The 20,906-nt window shown below is 40.4% G+C and overlaps 1 protein-coding gene across 1 annotated transcript in view; it reads right to left on the bottom strand.

Moving 5' to 3' along the window:
- Positions 1-3,500: 3,500 nt before the first annotated feature.
- The window catches only part of MYO5C (myosin VC), a 108,587-nt gene continuing 91,181 nt past the window's right edge, over positions 3,501-20,906 (bottom strand). The window contains exons 33-41 of the mRNA XM_042783689.1: positions 19,488-19,575; positions 16,819-16,917; positions 15,130-15,284; positions 12,770-12,859; positions 10,674-10,824; positions 9,558-9,840; positions 5,801-5,975; positions 5,193-5,273; positions 3,501-3,653 (exon numbers count right to left, since the gene is read on the bottom strand). Coding sequence (XP_042639623.1) covers positions 3,501-3,653; positions 5,193-5,273; positions 5,801-5,975; positions 9,558-9,840; positions 10,674-10,824; positions 12,770-12,859; positions 15,130-15,284; positions 16,819-16,917; positions 19,488-19,575 — 1,275 coding nt within the window. The remainder of the gene's footprint in view (positions 3,654-5,192; positions 5,274-5,800; positions 5,976-9,557; positions 9,841-10,673; positions 10,825-12,769; positions 12,860-15,129; positions 15,285-16,818; positions 16,918-19,487; positions 19,576-20,906) is intronic.

Genomic DNA, 20,906 nt, shown 5'->3' with positions numbered 1-20,906 from the left:
AGAGAGAGAGAGAGAGAGAGAGAGAGAGAAGGAGGCTCAATATCACTAGTCATCAAAGAAATGCAGATTAAAACCACAATAAGATACCATTACTTACCCACCAGCAAGACTGACAATACCTAATGCTGCAAGATATGGAGAACTGGAACATTCTTTCATAACTAAACCAAAAATAAACAAACCCCGAACCCATTGTTGTTGATTCCATTCAGATTCATAGCAACCCTAGAGGGCAGAGTAGAACTGCTTCATAGGGTTCCCAAGGCTGTGATCTTTTCGGAAGAATACTTTCACATCTTCCTTCTACAGAGTGGCTGGTGGGTTCGAACAGCCAACCCTTTGGTTAGCAGTTGGGCTCTTAACCACTGACCCGTCAGGACTCCTCCTTTCATCATTAGTAGGAGTATAAATTGGAAAATTATTTGGCAGGGTCTACTAAAGTGAAACATACATACATGTTAAAGCTAAGCATACATATATTCTATGACCCAGTAATTCTACTCTTGGACATATGTTCGAGAAATGAGTGCTTATGCTCTCTAAACAAACAAACAAAATAACAACAAAAAAACAAAAGAACATAAACAAGAATGTTTATACCAGCCTTATTCATAATAGTCCCAAACTGGAAAAATCCAAATGTTAACCAGCAGTAGAATAGATAAACTGTGATATGTTCATTCAGTGGAATATGACACAATAATGAAAAAATGAACTACTGAAACATGCAACAATGCGGATGCATCTCATAGACTCACTGTGACTAGAAAATACTTGGTGTTTAGAACCTTGCTGGTCCATACGCTGCACTCTTGAGATTTAAATTAACCTATAACCTGGATCAATTTTTTTTAAACTGTTGTTGTTGTTATGTGCTGTTGAGTCGGACCCGACTCATAGTGACCCCTCCTTGGGTTTCCAAGGCAGTATCACTATGGAAGTAGATTGCCCCATCTTTCTTCCAAGGAGTGGCTGGTGGGTTTGAACTGCCAGCCTTCTGGTTAGCAGTCAAATGCCTTAGGCACTATGCTACCAGAGCTTAAATGACTTAAAAGATGCTATTTTTTTTTTTTTTCCTGAAGCCAATACTAAATATATTCTTTTTATCATTTCAAAATAACTGTATGTGATTTGTAGGGAAAACTAGAATATATAAATTACCTATAAAGCAAAGCACCCTCATCTGAGACAGACCACACAGAGAGGTCACTGCTGACCCCATGGTGTAGACACATTTGGATGTTTTCCTAAGCATTTAAGAATGTCTTAGTATTCTAATTTAACATTAACTAATACATACCTTCTGCAGAGTCAACACTTGGAAATAATCGGCAGAAAGGTAAGAAGTTGGAGCTGTAGCTGTGAAGATAGGACAGCAACTGCACTGTATCTAATCTCCTTATCTGGGCATCACAGCTCAGCTTGCTTAATTCTTTCCCACCTGCAGTTAATTCTGTCACTAGTAGGGCACTCAGGGCTGCTTGCATCACTTGCTCATCCTTGAACCTTTTGCCCATTCACCTCACCAGGTCTCTTCATTACTCCTGTGAACCAGTTTCTCAGGCCTAGTTATCTGAGCACTGTGAGAGGCAGAGTTCCAGTTTGAGCCTGTGAGTTCATGCCCTCTTACCTTACCATCTGTGACTGAATATTATCTGCATCTTCTGGCCTCCTCACAGTCCTGATCCCACCTTCAGCTTTATAGATCTGGTGGACTGTGGGGTGAGTACCTCCCTCTCCCTACTTCTCCATTCATAAATTCCTCAGCCTTCACAGGTCCCCATGTTCCCAAACAAGATCTGCTTCTTTTCAAGGCTGATCTTCACCCTCCAATTCCTGCCACCTCTAATAGGACTTTGCTTCTGCAGTTCTCTTCCATCTCACCAGCATTAAGATGAATGCAGAGATGAGTAAGGGTAGTCCCTGGCCTCTAACACGCTCAGAGTCCAGCAGAGAAAACAAGTGCAAAACTACTGGCTCACAGCCCAGGGTCAATGCTATAAAACAGGCATGAATATTGAGTTGTATGAGCAAATGGTAGGGTGATGGACTCCTTGTGGCCTGGGGAAGGCCTGAAAGTACATAGAGAAGATCATCGTTGAGGATTACAAACTAGCCAACTCTGTCAAGCAGCCCCTCATTCTGGTAGCCCCATGTATTGATATTATGAATCTATAAAGATTCTAGCATCTTTAAGAATGACCTTTAAAGAAAGGCATAAAAAACTGCACATAAGAGAAATGTAATGTCCCATCAATTAAAAGAATCTGACTCAAATCATTTGGTAATTATTTTATTGATTAAAATATTATGAAGTTCTACTTCTAATTTCTTCATATACAATGCATTTAAATGAACTGAGTTAAAACAATAATTTATAATATGAACACATTACTATATATTAGTAGGGTGAGGTTGCTTCATAATCATGTATTATTTTCATTCCTAAGATATATGTTTATATCATAAAATCACAGCCACTGCCTATTGACTCTGTCAGAAATGGAAGGGGTGTTGGCACTCTTGGGGTGTTTCAGAAAAGTGAGGAATCAACAGGCCACAGGCTGAGTGCTTGTCACATGATTTCTTCTGCTCTGAAAGAAGAAATGACAAGGTTTTGGGGGGAACAAGGATAGCTAGTTCCCATAAAACTTGGGGAAAACAGATTTCTCAAGATGGGGAATGAACATAATTCTTCAGTTATTTTTATGAAAAAAAATTTAAAATAAATATATTTAAATGCTGATTAGATAGAAAAAATATTTAGGTTGTTTTAAAAAGATTATTATATAACAATAAAAAATCATGGCATATATGTTGGCATGATTGAAAATGTCAGAGCTATGAAGTGCTGATAATATATTAATACATTAATTTTAAGTAGTTACTTTCAGACTGAACATCTGATACTCTCTTAAAAATTAGAGTGGTCTGAAATAATAAATATTTTTTTAGGAAGGAGAATTTTAAGTGAAAAGACTCAGTGAATGTCATCGTCCTAGGCCCCCCAGCAGGCATGGGGCAAGAGGATTTTTGGTGGGAATGCATTTATTTCCTGCAAGTTCATCTCTGGAACCCTCTCTGGCTTCATAAATGTATCCGGTCTTCACATAGAACATGAGAGATGCTATGTCCTCAGAGCTCCTGTCCACCCAGGGATGCCCTGTCACAAGATATAGCCAGAACAAGAGACACCTGGAAGAAAATATGAGCCTTTCAGGAATTCCAGTAAAAGTTGGCTGAGATTCCAAAGCTAAGTGGCCTTTCCAATTACAGCTGGTGTTGGGTTAATTCTTACAGATTGTAGCAGCAGTACCACTGTGAGTGAAGAGAAGGTGTGGCCAGCAAGGAATCGGATGAATAGGTCCATTTGGGAGAACTCTATTTTCTTCCTTAAACCACATTCCAAAGGTTTTCCAGTCTGATTAATAAATCATGTTGCTCATGTTTGACCTCCATTAGCTTTTGAGAGAAAAATGCACTTCCTTTCTTTTCTCCTGCTATAACCTATTGAGAAAGCCCAGCTTGAAACTGCTGGGGATCTGGATCATTTCCAGAGCATGTGGGGAGGGGGTAAAAGGAAAGGTGACTTGAAAGAGATACTTGGTATCCAACAGGAGCTGTGCGGAATCCTCCCGGCTATTTAGGAGAGCCTGCAATTAGAACCAGAGGAAAAAATGAATAAGGAAACCAGTGTGCATTCTGCTTTATTACGAAGTCTGGGAGTCAAGGTAAGGGCAACACAACAACTCTATCTCCAGTGAAAAAATTCTTTCAAAATCACTGGAGATGTCACACAAAAGGGCTTTTAAACAAACACGGTTCCAAGATGAAATGATCTATCTAGAGCTTCCACATCAGCTCTTATGACTACTTTACTTGTTGTTTCACGTCTGAAATTATTTTCCCACAGGATGGATTGAATATAAATCCATCTGTTTCCTACTCTTATCTATTCTTATGGCACAATTCTAAGTCCAGGTATGAGTAAAGATCAAATGTTAAAGTTTTATTGAACTCATCTCTCTTCCTCTGTTCAGTGGTTCACAAATTTTTTGGTTCCAGGACTCCTTTGCTGTTGGGTTATTGAGTCCATTCCAACTCATAGTGACCCCATGTGATGGTGTAGAACTTCACACTCTTAAAAACTATTGAGGACCCTAAATAGCTTTTGTCGATATGAGTATAACTCCGGATAGTTACTATATTAGTAATTAAAACAATAATTTAAAATATGTATTGATTCATTAAAATAATAAGCCCTATACATGTTAACACATGTTTTTAATGAAAAATAACTATTTTCCAAAAATTAGGGGAAAAAAATCAGTGAGAAGAGTGGCATTGTTTTATTTTTGTAAATCTCTTTAATGTCTCTTACTACAAGACAAGTGGAGTCTCATATCTGCTTCTGCACTCAATCTATTTTGGGATATTATTTTGGTTGAAGTATGAAAAGAAAATCCAGCCCCACAGAAATATGCATTTGGAAAAACAAAGATTTTGAAGACCACATAGAAGGTCTCAGGGACTCCTGGGGATCCTTGGCCAAACTTCGAGAACTGCTGCCCTAGTTTATTGGGGAAGAAACTTTAGGGCTTAAAATGAAGAAAAAAATACATCAAAGAGTCTTTTGTTTCCATACAGCCTCTGCCTACTTACAGAGTCCTCAGAGAGCCGTGTGAAACAAGATATGCCAAGGAGCATAGTGTGCTGAGCCATGGTTTTGATGTTTACCTTCCCTCCCTGCCAAGACTGAAATGGATTCTGAAAACTGGGGGAGGTCTGATAGGGAAAGTTCCTGCTGCTTTTGAGCTGGTGCCTTTCATTTGCCTGTTTGGTAAACGACTCACTCTCTGCCACAGAGTCGATTCTGACTCACAGTGATTGAGTTTCCGAGGCTGTAAATCTTTAAGAAGTAGATTGTCCCACCTTCTTCCTGTGGAGCAGCTGATGGGTCTGAACCATCAACCTTTTGGTTAGCAACCAAATGCCTTATCCACTTGGCCACCAGAACTCTTTATACCATATTTGTTGTTGTTGTTGTTTGCCATTGAGTCGGACCCGACTCATAGCGACCCCTCCTTGGGTTTCCAAGGCAGTATCACTATGGAAGTAGATTGCCCAACCTTGCTTCAGAATTATACCATACTTAGGAGTTAAAATTAATAGCCACACCCTTAGAGTCTCACCTGCACTTTGCGAACAAAGGATGGAGTCACTCTTTTCTCGAAGTCATCTATGGGTGTGTATGAGTTAAGGATCTTTATGATCTGTAAAGTTTACAGAGCAAGGTGTTAGGCCTTGAAAAAGGAACATCTCTGTCCATGAAATAATTGTTCCAGTGGATTGAAAACCACTGGGAACCACAGGTAGGTCTTATGTTGCAATTAGGTTTTAGGAAGCATGTGCTATCTATTTCCAAGAAAGGAGAAAACAAGGTGAGGGAATGAGGCTAGAAAGCGGCAAAGACAAATCACATAATCAGACGGCAGTAAAAGAATCACCGATTCCAGTTTCCTCCTGCCTTCGTCCCACACATTGTGAGTTCAGTGGGCAAGAAATATGTGCTATTCATTTTTGTGTGTTTAAGGCCCAGAATAAGTATTTAATAAATGCTTATAAATAAAAGATACAGTATTAAAAATATACATAAAATGCTTATAAACAGATAAAAGGGTAGGCCATAGAAGATAAGTATGATCCCCAAAGAGCAGTCAAGTGCACCCCACAACTGGCTAAGCCAATTACAGTGATCTGTGGGAGAAAATCCGGGGAGAGGCTAAGCAAGCTTGGTCACCTGCACAGCAGACAGGCAGGTGCAGCGTTCGTAGATCTCCTTGGCATCACTCTCTGTGGTCTTCTTGACCTGAAGCAACCAGGCTGCTTGGGAGAGAGGTTCCAAAGTTTCCTTGGCTAAGCTGTTCTGCAAATTCTTATCTTTAAGCCATTCTTCTAAGTAGCTGATGTTGCACCTGGAGTAAGAGCCAAAGGCAGAGAGAACAGCTGGTGATCCATTTAGAACATTTTATGGCTGGGTGCTGAAACCCCCAGTGAGTCCCCTGATAGGGCATCAGAGTTCATTGAGAGTCTTTGAGCCATAGCCTGCCAGTGGGACTCAGTTTCCTCATTTGTAATATGAGGGGTTGGATCAGATGATCAGCTCTCGTGATCCACAGCTCTAAGGATCATGATCTAAGGGGGAAGGGGCTGTACAGTTACAGACTTTGGGGAAAATCTGAGGAAAGAACAGTGATTGCAATAATTTACAATGTGAAGTTTTATTGGAAAAGAAGACCTACATATGTTTAAAATTTTTTTTTATTTCTTTTCCTGAATTGGCAACAATTTTTCAGTTGGTAGAAGATTTTCTTTCAGTTGACTAGGGTTTCTATGCTTGTGTCTGTCACTAATTATCACAGGTTTCTGAGTTAAGAGGTGTAGGTTTTAGTACTCAGATGTTGCCAATCCATTGTGTAAGCTTGAGGAGTTACTCAACTTCTCTGGGCCTCAATTTCTCCTGTGTAAAATGAGAGTGCTGAGAAGCCTCATTCATGGCTAGGTGGAATGTAAAATGGTGCAGCCACTTTGGAAGACGGTCTGGCAGTTCCTCAAAATGTTAAATAAGAGTTACGATATGACCCAGCAATTCCACTCCTAGGTATATACCCAAGTGAAATGGAAACATATACCCAGACAAAAAGATGTATGTGAATGTTCATAGCAGCATTATTCATAATAGACTGAAGTGGAAATAACGCCAAGTGTCCCTCAACTGATGAACAAATAAACAAAAATTGGTATGGTCAAACAGTGGAATATTACTTAGTCACAAAAAGGAATGAAGTACTAATAATATATGCTACAATATGGATGAACCTTGAAAACACTACGCTAAGTGAAAATAGTCACAAAAGACAACATACTTTATGATTCTGTTTATATGAAATTTCCAGGCATAAAGTAGATTAATGGTTGTGGAGGGCTAGGAGTGGGAGGAGGGAGGTGGGTGACTGGGGAGTGATGGCTACTGAGTACAAGATTCCTTTTCTGGAAGGATGAAAATGTTCAAAAAGTAGACTATGGTGCTGGTTGAACAATTCTGCAAACACACTAAAAACCACTGAACTGTATGTATACTTATACAGGTGAATTTTATGGTATGTAAATGATACATCAATAAAGCTGTTAAAAAGAAAATGCGTTTTGAACTAGGTGATTTGTAAGGCAGGCCTAGCTCCAGATTAGCAACTCCCCATTGGGTCTTCTCTCTGGTTATTATGGTGGAACAATAATGCTGAATTAACAAACTCCATTGGGATGTACTGAGTGTGAGATAACATCTCAGGCTTTGGTTACATCCTTTTTTTGGTGATGATTTGTGACTCCGGAGACCCTGGCTGTTACAGAGTAGAATCACTCCATAGGGTTTCCTTGGCTGTAATCTTCACAGAAGCAGATCACCAGGCCTGTTTCTTCTGTGGTGCCTCTGGGTTCAAATAACCAACCTTTTGGTGGTCACCTGAGCACAAACCACTTGCACTACCTAGGGACCTTGCACCATGTTTTTGCATTCTCACTTTTGCTCCACTAATTTGAGTTCTTATGATTTCTAATTTTTATTATAATAGGTTCCTAACAGGTATCCCATCTCACTCCTTCTAATCTATCATATTCTGGTATTCACTGACCTGAGCTCAACTAGCCTGAAATGCAGATGTGAGCATCAATGTCACCAAGAGCTCTAGGAGCCCTTTACTTCTGGCTGGAGAAGCAGAAAAGAGGCCTCCTAATGCTCACAGGGGAGCTCTGGTAGCATAGTGGCTAAGACACTTGCCTGCTAACCAGACGGCTGGCGGTTCAAACCCACCAGCCACTCCTCGGAAGGAAGGTTGGGCAATCCTACTTCCGTAGTGATACTGCCTCGGAAACCCAAGGAGGGGTTGCTATGAGTCGGGGCCGACTTGACGGCAAAACAACAACAACAACAACAATGCTCACAGGAAGATGAAGCAGTCTGCTTCTGAAAAAATTACAGCCCTTATGGGGAGGAAGTAGGAGGAGAGCTATTGCATTGTGGGAGATCACAGTCAATGTCATAAGACAAAGTATTAGTGAACTGTGGTGTGGAAGATGAATTTGCGCTGTAAACTTTCACTCAAATCACCAAAAAAAAAAAAAAAAAAGATTACAACCCTGTAAACCCTATGAGGCAGATCTGCTCCGTCCTATAGGGTCACTATGAATCGGAACTGACTTGACAGCAGTTTTTTTTTTTTAAATGCTCAGGCAGAGAGTATGGAAATCCCTTGTTTTTCCTTTTTCTTCATTTCCTCTTGCTCCAGCACCAATACATGATCCTACTGTGGTGACAGTGGTAGCAACAGGGGCCAGTAGGAGTCTAAATCTCTAAGGGAAATTTCCTCTCCAGTTAGAGGAGCTGTGATCTCAAGAGGGTGGGGTGAACCCTTGGTGCTTTATTTCTCTCTCTGTCCTCTGAATGCTTGCCCCATTTTTGTAGGATGTGCACCACAGAGGGAGATAAAAAAAGCCCCACTTTTCTGGCTGGAGGGCTGAAAAGGGGATTCCCAGGGATATTGCGGAAAGGGAGAGGGAAAATTATCCCTTAATGTTGTTTATGAACTCCTGGTTCACTCCTGAGCTTCACGTGCATGGATCTGACCCTAACGAGTCTTTGAGAATGGAATTATGGGCTAGACCACCATCCAGGCCACTGTGTGGCACACATGGGACAGAACTAAATAGCACTGCAAAGGCTGAACTGCCATAGGGAGTACAACTTACAGAAGATGTTCTTCACCAGGAAGCGCCATTCACAAAGCAGACAAAACATAAAAACCAAACTAACTTTCACTGAGTGGATCCAACTCATAGCAACCCCTCCTTGGGTTTCCGAGGTGATATCTCTACAGAAATAAATTGCCCAATCTTCCTTCCGAGGAGTGGCTGGTGGGTTTGAACTGCCAGCCTTCTGGTTAGCAGTCAAGTGTCTTAGGAACTATGCCACCAGAGCTCCCACTGTCAATAAATACTGGTTGAATGTATGATAACCACAGACAGCCAGAATTTAAAATATACAACTACTAGTTTTCAGTTGGAATGAGCTCTGGTGGCACAGTGCCTAAGGTATGTGACTGCTAACCAGAAGGCTGGAGGTTCAAACCTACCAGCCACTCCTTAGAAGGAAGATTGCGCAATCTACTTCCATAGAGATACCGCCTTAGAAACCTAAGGGGGGGGATGCTTTGAATCCGATCCAACTTGAAGGCAATGAGGTTGGTTTGGTTTTGTGATTTACAGTTAGTCATTAGGCTAAAGCCTCAACTTAGAGTGGTGTAATTATGGGATTAGGGGTTGGGCACTAGGTGGTCAACATTTTCAAGGTTCTAAGCATTACCTTGTACACAACTCTAGCTGTAGCCCATGTGGGAGTCTGATGCTGAAAGAGGGAAAGGTCAGGAGTTCATGGCCTCAGACTTTAAAGAACATTCTCTCTGGCCAGTGGTTCAGGCTGAGTGTTGGTTTGTGGGTCTTACCTTATTTGCATCCCTTTTCTGCAGGAGCACATGTCCTTGCGTAGGAAAAGGCTGTTCAGGGTCACTGCCCCAATCAAGAAGAAGAGCTGCTTCACGGCCTGCCTCACAAGCTCAGGGTCCAGGCCATTCTGGCACATGGTGCTGTAGAAGTAGCTTAGCTGCTGCAGGACGGAGGTCATCGTGTAGGCATCTGTGTCATCTATGCTGGAAGAACGCTTCCGGAAGCCTGTGGGCTTCAGGCCGGAAATGCCCTGCAGACTCTCATACTCAAGCATGCCTGGCACTGCAGAGAAAATGAAAAATCTTCTTCTATATCCAGAGAACACTTAGTACTGCTTTCATGGGTGTATTTCAGCAGATAGGGCATTTTCTGCAAGACTTAGTGGATGTAGTTATGAAAAAGAAACAGTAAAAGAATCAAGGATTTGGGAGCATGGGGAGAGGGTATGGACGACTGTGTACAACAGGGAAGCAGAACACTTCCACCAAACCCAAAACCAAACTTACTGCTGTTGAGTCGGATCCCACTCACAGCAACCCCTCCTTGGTTTCCGAGGCAGTATCACTACGGAAGTAACCTTCCTTCCAAGGAGTGGCTGGTGGGTTTGAACCACCAACCTTCTGGTTAGCAGTCAGATGCCCTAGGCACTATGCCACCACAGCTCCCAGAACACTTCTAAGCTTAGAGCATGTCTTCTTTAGATTTGCTCAGAAAAGGAGAGTAGCTCATGGTCTGGAATTATTTAAAACCAAAAGTATTTAAATTTCAGAAAATTCAGGAAAGTGGAGAAAGTACAGTATGCTCAAGTATGACTAAGAATTTGAGGGGAACTTTGAGATTTCAAAAATACTTGACTAAGCCCCAAGAATAGCCGTGTAAGAAATAGCAGTTCTCCCAAGTCTTTCCCTTTGGGACGCATTACCCTTAGAGAAAGAAAGCTATCAACCATGTACTATTGTTTGTGGAGTCATTTTAGGTAACCAAAGATTTAAAACGTAGCCATTTACTTAATTAAATATTCATGGTTTATAAAACACATTCCATACACAAGATTTATTTTTTAAAAAGTCTTAATGTTACTATAAACATCTTTTGGTCATAAATTATTTTCTTACCTATTATTGGCTGAATGTTATTTTCCATTACGAGAATGAATTGGTGATATATTCGTATAGCCACATCACTAAGAATTTGTCTGTATTCTGAAAGGTCAAAATTGCTCAAACAATTCTTATTCTGATGCGGACTGTTATGCTTCATGAATTCCTGGAAGTAATTTTGAGGATATAAATGTGACAGTTACTTAGACATGTAAGAAATTAAAATACTATCTACATATTATATTTGGCTTCTACTATAAACTTTTGCACCTCAAAATCAAAGTGTTTGTTTTAAATGAGTTCTTGACGTTTGAGGTAGCATGTATTTTCTATAAGAAAAAAAAAATTCTTACAAACTCAGTCCACCTTACTAACTGTATGTCAACCCTCCATCCTTATAAATAAGTGCCCTCAGACCCCACACACCACAGTGGAAAACAACTCCCATAAGAAGTTCACAGTGAAAAATTCCAAAACTTTGAAGGAAACAAACTACTGCAAGCAGTCAGGAGATACAATAAATGAGGTTCATAACCTTATATTTACAGATCATAGATCAATTTGAAATATTTCAAAATAAGTATGATTAACATGTTCCAAGAGATAAAAGAAAAAGAAAACATAAAATAAGAATAGTATATCATGATAAGAAATGGAGGTAAAAAAGAACCATAGAAATTTTAGACTAAAACACATAGTAATTGAAAAAACACTCATTCTAGACAAGGCAGAAGGAGACAAAGGAATAACCATTAAATAAATGGTGTTGAATAATATCCCCTTCTGTTTAAAAAAAAAGAAAAAAATTCCTCTTTGGTATTTCTTCTTTATTTTTCCTTTTGTTCTATAGTATTAGGATTATTTTTATATATTTTTTTCTTTACATTAGGACAATTAGCTACCCATATGAAAAAAAATACATGAGATCATTCCCTCATATATCAATTTTATATAACTATACCAACTTTATTGTTAGGTGCTGTCCAGTTGGCTCTACCTCATAGTGGCCCTACGTACAATAGAATGACACTGCCTGGTTTTCGATAATCATACCAACTTTAGATATATTAAAAATGTAATTGTTAATTCTAAACTTAAACTCTAGAAGTTTAAAATGTAATACTTTCATGGTCTCATACTAGGGAAGAATTTCTTCAATAAGGCACAAAAACATACACCATAAAAGAACAATATTGGTACAGTTAAGTACATTAAAATAAAATTAAAAAAAAAAAAAACTATACATGACAGAAGAGTCCATAAGGAAAGCTAGAAGACAAGTCACGATCTCTCCATAATATATAGAGATCTCCCACAAATTAATAATAAAAAAATCTAACAGGTAAGAAAAATGGAGAAGTGAGGAGACATTAGAATAGGAAGACCAATGACCAAAAGCATATGAAATGATGTCAGAGGTGACTGCTGATCAAGGAAATGTAATTTAATTCAACAAGGTATCATTTTATACACATAAGATTGGTGAACATTAAAATGTCTGCAAATACCAACTGCTGCAGAAGATAAGAGATACTGGAAAACTCATATACTGATGATGGGATTATAAAATGCAAAAACTATTCAGAAAGCAGTGAAAACCTGAGAAGCTATTTTTTTTTTTTTACTTCGATAACATTTTGCCCTGTAACTACTTGAAGATGGAGATCTCCTTTACAATGTCACCCTATTTGGAGCAGCATGGGAATGACAAAAGGAAAGTGTTTACAGATCATGGGGGACCAATCAGAATCTTGTAAGAGAGCAGTTCTGAAGAAGCAGGCATGATGGACTAAACACTGTATTTTAGAGTCAGAACTAACCAGAAAGAAACTTAGAAATCACCACATCTACCCTCTTTGTTTTAAAAGTCAATGAAATAGGCCTGATGACATGTCTATGGTCTAAGCTTCTTTCTAGAAGCATCCTGCGTGTGGTACATGCCCCAGAGTCCAACAAGTGATGTGAAGTTGGCCTCTTAAATGAGGAGAAAGCCTGAAAGCCAGTTGGAGAAGAGGCTGTCCCTGAAATCAGGTGTCCCAATTCCTAATCCCTATGGTGAGGAAGGACCAGGAACAACCAGCACAACACACAAAGCAGACAATTGTTCCTACCTCTTCCCCACTGTATTGCTTCAGACAGTTGAGAAAATGACAAGTATTGGAAAGCCAAAAAGACAGCATCTCAAAGTCTTCTAAATGCTCCTTTAAAAAAAGAAGACAAATCAAAGCTGGACTTGGTGATGCCCGTTCCTCTGAGTTCTAGAACAGACATATCTTACCTCTTGGGTTAACAGGTGAATTTTGATGAAAATTAATTTTCCTTTGATTCACAAAAGGCTTCATTACATTTATACTACAGTGATAAGCACTTATATTTATATAGTGGGTTATGGTTTGCAAGGTATTTCTGTACAGGTTATCTCAGTTGTTAGGAAGATTAAAGCAGGCATTGTAGGAATGCATGAGAAATATTGTTTTGGTCAGTCCCTCCAAAGTTCACATTCTGATTAGTAAGACAGACATATCATATACTGGACATAGAAAAATAAGGGTGAGAAGTGTCCAAATGATTGATGTGGACTATGTTACAAAAGCTCACAGGATAGAAAGATGATGGGGAATCAAGGCAGCTGAGAAAATTTCATGTAAGAGATAGGAGGATCTACTCCTTGAAGGAGAGGGGTGGGCAGACAAGAGCCAGGATCAAGGATTCTGTTGAGAACAGTCCACTTATGGAGCAGGAAGAAGAGGAACAAGCAAAGAAGGCAGAGGGATAGTGATCAGAGAGGCAAGAGGAAAATCTTGGGATTTGAAAGATTAAGTGGGTGTGTCAGTGATGATCGTAATGCTTCAGTCAATTTAAGGAGAATGAAAGTGAAGGATATACCATAGATTTAGTAAGAGGACATTACTGGTGACTTTTCCATAGAGTTGTAGGGGTAGAAGCCAGATTGCAAGGAGAGAGAAAGAGACTTGGTGCAGACCACTAGTTTAAGTACTCTGGCTGTCAGGGGGACAGAGAAAAATGGAACAGTGGCTAAAGAAGGCATTGGGACAAGTGAGGGTTGCTTTTATGTGTATTTGAGTTGGGGTTGGGGAGGGAGCAGCTCCTGGATACCCACAGGCAGAGGGGTTAGAGTCACTGGAGAAGTAGGACTGAAGATGCTGGTGAGAGAGGGGGTTTATACTCCTCATATCCATGCATCTTTTGGTTTGTAAATATCTACTTAAATATCTAGTTAAACCGCCAAGGTTCACAGATGAGCAGCAAGATGAGGCTAATCCCTGTGTACCAGTGGCCTGGAACACAATGCAAGTTTAGCCTGTCTTAGGAAAACTTAATTTATGAAAATATGGACTGGGAAAACATCAATTTATGAGAGCCCTATCTAAGAACACCCCAGTGGCTTCCATGAAGACAATGACTATAAAAATCTCAGCACTAAAACAAATGCTAATTTTACTCCTACCTGCTAACAGATAATGAACTCTTGGTATAATTTTTTTGGTGATGGGATGGGGTGGGAAGAATTACCCATACTCTGACTCTCATACATATTTTGTTTTTATTCCTTCCTCTTCTTAGTATATTTAAAATAATATTTAATTACTTGTGACTCTTCTAGAATACACATTTTATTAAAATTTAGGTAGGCCTTGCCTTCTACCAAAAAGTTCAAATATATCCCATCACATAAAAAAAAAAAAAAGCTACCTCACTGCCATCAAGTCGGATGCAACTCATAGTGACCCCTCCTTGGGTTTCTGAGGCAGTATCACCACAGAAGTAGATTGCCCAATCTTCCTTCTGAGAAGTGGCTGGTGGGTTTGAACTCCCAGCCTTCTGCTTAACAGTCAAATGCCTTAGGCACTATGCCACCACAGCTCCTATCCACACATATTGCTTGTCTTTTGGAGGGGAACAAAAGATATTGGATCTATATTTTACTGTTCCCTTTTTATGTGGACTAGTAAGATATGATACCCAGCAATTTGGACTTTTTAATACAATTGTAAACTAGATGGTCATTTCCCAGGAAAAAAAAAAAAGAAAAGGAATTTGGTGCTAACTCCACTTACTGTGGCTAATGGACTTTCCATACCCAGAACAGCACAAAATGCCAAGCTTTGTGTTAAATCAGCCACCCTACCCATACTGTGGTGGCTATCCCAAGATTCCAAGTTGAGCCAAGAGAGCTCTTTATACAAAGCAATTGTTCTGTCAACAAGGACCCAAATGTTATTTAAAGGAACCTTCAATGCTTAATTATTTATTTAGTAGTTATTTAATCATTTATCACTTAAAGGGTTTCTGGGAAGAGAATCAGTAAACTAAAACTGGTTTTAGGATTATGCCAAAGCTGGAAAGCTAATTACCCGTGCACTTTTTCTTACTGTCACAGGAGCTGTGCATGACACCACTCTTTGTCCTAAATATAGCACCACGGGCCAATGTCAAAGGTGGTTCTTACCTTAACCACCTGCTTAATGCCGTTAATGGTGCTGTTCATGAGGGACTTCAGCATACCGGCGTCATTTAGGGAGTCTGCGTAGCGTATGCACATGAACAGGATGTGAGCCGGCAGCCCGGGGATCATGTTCACCACCACACCACGAGGTTTCAGGTCTGGAGCCAAGAGAGTTATTCAGGGTCACAGGTAACAGGTCAACTCTCCTCCTAATGAACCTCTGACAATGGGGCAGGTTTTTTGTTTACTTTTCTATATTTGAAGCGACACCTGAATAGACAGGGATTTCTTTTCTTTTTGAGGAATTCATTCTGGCTCCTTTCTTGGCCAAAAAATAAAGGTAACACCTGTTCCCATTCTCATTTGCAAAGTACTTCTCACTTTTTAAAAGGCTAAAGAGGAATCAGAATTTGTATTCTTCCCTGGTATGGTGTCCCTGGATTTCAGATCCCCAACATAGAAAAGGAAGCCCAGTTCTACCCCAACTGCTTGAGCCTCTTTGATGAGGTCTGAATACAATCTCAGCAGTCATAATATCTGCATTGAGTAGACAAAACAATACACGACAGCCCTGCAGAGCAGGCCAGGATGGCCTTAGATAGAAGAGAATAGCAAGGAGGTATAGTGGAGAAGAACCTGAACATCAGCCAATTCCACAGTCCTGGGAGGAAGCAGTCCCTTCTCCTCCTCTCTCTTCCTCCACTACTCTTCCCTATGGAGGGAAATAATCAAACAAAGAATCATCACAACTGTACTGAGACAGAGGAACCAAGAGGCCCCCACAGCTGTGGACCAGTGAAGCTGGAAAGGAAAGCGTAGATGCTCGTGTGTTGAAGGGGGTCACTTAGAAAAACAGAAAGTATAGCTACATATTGCCTTTCTGCTTAAAGATCTTGGGACCAACTGATAGGGAGACAGCTTTTCCCCTTCCCTCTGTGGGACCACATAGAAGATGATGATGAAGATAGTCTAGGAAGACTGGTTCTAAGACCATCAGTGAGCATGTACATTGGGACATTCCTCTAACTGAGGCATGGCCAGGATGTCCTTTCATGTTGTCTGCAAATAAATTTCTTAGTAGAAATCAAATGGAGCCCAGAAGCTACAACTACTTTCATTACGGCTCTTGTATTGAAACATATTAAAGGAGAAGCTCTGTCTTTTGTCCTGATCTTATCATTAGACTTGGGAAAAGATAGGGCAGTGGCACTCAACTGAGGGTGATTTTGCCTCCCTCCCCAAGGGGACATTTGACAATGCCTGAAAACATTTTTTATATTCATGACTAGATGTTGTTTTTGGCATTAAGTGCGTAGAAGCCAGGGATGCTGCTCAATACCCTACAATGCTCAATATCCTACAATGCACAGCAAAGAATTATCTAGTCAAATAGTGTGAGCTCTGGTGACATAGTGTCTAAGGCATTTGATGGCTAACCAGAAGGCTGGCAGTTCAAACCCACCAGCCACTCCTCAGAAGGAAGAACGGGCAATGTACTTCCGTAGAGATACCACCTTGGAAACCCAAGGAGGGGTCACTATGAGTTGGATTTGACTCGATGGTAGTGAGCACTTTTTGAGTTAGAGGAAGAGAGAGGAGGAACTGGGACTGCCCCCTTTAAGGATGTGGCATTGGGTGATGTTCAAGATCTCAAAGATAAAAGCAAAAATTCAGACTTTCAGATTTTACTACCAAGAATGAGGTTTTGAATAAGCTTGGCCTCATCTTCCCTCTTGTATTCCAGCATTCCAAGGTACTCTTTGGGTCCTGAGGACAAGTGCACATCATTGGCTGTAGACAGAGGCAAACAATCAGCTAAATACACATACACAGCTTCCACAAGTTTCATAACGAGACTATGCAGTCTCTTTCCACCCAATTTTGGCTAAGTTGTACATGAACTCCTATGGCTTTTACATAAATTCAAACTATACTGTGTCCTCAAGAATTTCTATAGTGATTCCTATCTGTGAGTATATCTCTGAGTATTACTGCTGCTTTACAGGCTGAGTTATCCTTTAAGGAATCCTTATGCGTGCCTGCCCAACTTAGTAGAGGTATGAAAAAAGTTCAAGATGTTGGTTCTATCTTCCAGATGTTAATATAATGGTTAAGGAAGCAAAATTCATGAAACATTTGATGTCAGCAGAGGTTCTAGGGTAAAACTTATTTCCCTGCATTTTCTGACTTTTAGAGGCTGCCTGGATTCCTTGGCTCGTGCCCACATTGCTCTCACTTTTGCTTTGTTTAGCACATCTTCTCTTCCTTTGGCACTCTTGCCTCCTTATCAGATCCCTGTGATTACACTGGGCCCACCTACATAACCCAGAATAATTTTCTCATCTCAAGATCCTTAATCACATCTGCAAAATCCCTTTGCCATATAAGATAACATGTTCACAGTTCTCAGAGTTAGGATGTGGACATCTCTGATGGGTGGGTGGGGCACAATCTGTTCTTTGGTCCTGAAAGATTCATGTTGATCTTGAGAGAAGGAGATGTGATGATGGAAATAGAAGGATTTTGAAGATACTGTGCTGTGACCTTTGAAAATAGAAGAAATGACCCAAGGAAAGTAGGAAAAGGCAAGGAAATGGACTCTCCCAGAGTTTCCAGAAGGAATGTAGCCCTGCTGACATCTTAATTTTAGTTCAGTGAAAGCCATTTGGGATTTCTGACATCTAGAACTGCAAGATAATAAATTGGTGCTGTTTTAGCCGCTAAGGTTGTGACAATTTGTCACAACAGCAATAGACAACCAATACAGGGGCCATGGGAATTCATGCAGAGGTACGCTGGAGTTGTTGAAAAAGATTTCATGGAGGAGGTGCCACTCCAGTTGGGCTAAGAAAAGTAAGTAGACTCTGGTGGATGATAAGAAAGTTAGTGTGAGTAAAGGGTTAGCAAAACACTCTTCCTACTGTATAAGAATTTTCCTTTGGTTAACTTACTACCTCTGTTCCTTTGGAGACCGAGAAAGGTAGAATTCAAATGCTTAGCAATGCTGTTCATGATAACAAGGATGTCTGGTTGGTAAGTACACCTGGACCAGAAGAACAATAAATGAAGCATAAATACCTGATGGAGATAGCATACTTTGGGTATCCTTGAGTGCAGTGGCTTGGATCCGGGCATGTTCCCTGCAGGAATCCTAGAAGCTAATGCCTAACATGTGTTCGAGAGATCCTGATTTCTTGCTGGCAGCCATGTGAGTGAGTTTGGAAGTAGACCCTCTAGTCCCAGCTGAGCCTTCATAAGACTGTGTCCCCTGTTGATAACTAGATTGCATCTCTGAGCCAGAACCACTCCTCTAAGCTGCTCTTAGATACCTGACCCTCAGAAACCGTGTGCTGTTAAATATTTATTGTTTTAAGTTGCTAAGTTTTGGGGTAATTTTTTGTGCATCAACAGACAATGAATAGAGAAAAGGAAGCTGATGAGTTTAGATACACCGAGTTGGAGGTGATAATAGAATAGCAAAGGAAGTAGTCTTAGAGGCAAAAGGGGAGTGGGATTCAGGAAGAGATGTCAGGATTGGACTGGGGGTTTGGCAGTCCTAATATAGAGATGACAGTTCACTCATTCCAACAATGGGGGCACAAGGAGGGGCGGGAAGAACAGACATGGGCCCTGCCCTCAGAGAGCAGACTTCTATCATTTATTATTGAAGGAGAAAGATCATCAGGTTGGTTTTGGACATTTTAAATTTGAGGTGACAGCTGAATAAGTAAGAATAAAGGAGCTCTTCAAAGGAATGACCACAGAAAAAGGAACAGATAATTGAAGACATAGCCTTAGCAATAAAGCCTTGGAAGAGGAGGGAGAAATAAAGAACAAAAGTGAAGAGTGTTAGAAGAGAGCAGAAGCCAGGAAAAGGTCAGTGACACAGAAATTAACAAAGGAAAGAAAGGCTTATGGGTCCTTTTCACAGCAGTTCACGCAACGAGGAAATTCTAAGTGTGGAATTCAGTCCATGTTTGGGACCGTCTGGTTTTTTAGTTCTCAATTTAGTCTTTCTAATAGAAATTGGGATATTGATCCTATGTAACAGAGAGAGAAGGTACATTTCAAAGCAGTCAATTTTTTAATTCTTTCATAGCTTCAGTTTTTAAATGGGGAACTAATAGAGGGAGAGGTTAAAAGTCTTGCATTTACTGGTATTATCTGGGGAGCTATGTTCCTGCCTCATAAGATCATCCTATTTTAACTCATCACTGGGCTCCAGACACCACCTATTGAGAATCATTCCTGTGGGTTTTGAATCATTCCTTTCTTTTGGATCTCATCAGGAAGTAAACAATTGCGTGTTGACCTTAGCTGAAAACTCAAAAGAATAAGAAAGTGAGCATCATTTCTCCTACTTTTTTCAATGGTCTTGGTTAGAGTCCTGACTTGATCTTGTAGCTTTTTAATCACTCTGTCTTTCATGTCTAACTCTTCTTCAAGATCCTACAGAAAGAAAAAAAAGAAAAAAAAAAAAAAAAAGAAAGAAACAAGGACATTAGCTTAGGAGCATCTTAATCTATTTTTTTGTAACAGGTGGTTTGAGATATAATTCATATATCATACAATTCACCCATTTAAAGCATACAATTCAGTGGTTTTTAGTATAGTCACATAGTTGTGCAAGCATCACCATAATCAATTTTACACCATTTTCATTGCTGCCCCCAAAACCCCATATCTTTAGCTGCCATACTCTAATTCCTCTATTTCCTACCTGCCAGCCCTAGGCAACTGCTATTCTACTTCCTATCTTTATGGATTTTCCCATTTTGGACATTCCCTATGGAGCACATTTCTGCTGTGACACACTTGCAGTTGCCATGGCAATTTTTCTTTTTCCCCCTCTTTACTATGAAGTGGGAGCTCTGGTGGCATAGTGCTTAAGGCACTTGACTGCTAACCAGAAGGCTGGTAGTTGAAACGCACCAGCCACTCCTCGGACGGAAGGTTGGGCAATCTACTTCCGTAGCAATACCTCCTCGGAAACCCAAGGAGGGGTTGCTATGAGTTGGATCCAACTCAATGGTTTTAGTTGAATACTATAAAGTAATACTCATGGAGAATTTGAAAAATCTGAACTTGGAAAATGAGCTCTTTAGATATCAGAAGCTACAGGCAGAGACTTGGGTCCTGGTTTTGCCTTTTCTTCCTGGTAAGGAGATGACCTTGCCAATACTGAATATGGTTCAAGGACTGGGAAAGTCTTAGATACCTACAAATATTTCCTATGAAGGGCATAGTAGTCCCTGGGTGGCACAGATGGTTAAGTGCTTGACTATTAGCACTTAGGTTGGTGGTGTAAACCCACCCAGAGGCACCTTTGAAGACAGGCCTGGTGATCTACTTCCAAAAGGTCAGTCTTAAAAACTTGATGAACAGAACAAAATTCAAAAACACAAACCAGAATTACTGGTTGGATAGAGGCTAGTGGAACCCCCGAGACTATGACCCTGGGTTATCATTTGGGCCTGGAACTGAACTCACTGCCATGAATTAGCTCTAAGCTAAACAGGAGAAAGGCCTACAGCAGAACACCTCCTTCAGGGGGACGTACTCACCTACCCTAGGGAGATATGTCCCTTAGATCAATCAGTCAGCCATGAAACACCAGAGGGGTAGCATTCACATAGAGGGAAAGCTGGACAGACAGGACTGCACAGATAAGAAGGGCACAGAGAAGGGGTAGTCATAGGGAGAAGAAGGGAGGAGAGCTTTTTATTGTTGGGATTGTAATTTCGTGTGAAACCAAATGCACTAACTGTTGAAAGTAAAAT

Source organism: Orycteropus afer, unplaced genomic scaffold (genome assembly GCF_000298275.1).
Source record: "Orycteropus afer afer isolate SDZICR_OR568_19922 unplaced genomic scaffold, OryAfe1.0 scaffold00026, whole genome shotgun sequence".
Lineage (NCBI taxonomy): Eukaryota > Metazoa > Chordata > Mammalia > Tubulidentata > Orycteropodidae > Orycteropus > Orycteropus afer.
This window is presented reverse-complemented; position numbering and strand designations above follow the sequence as displayed.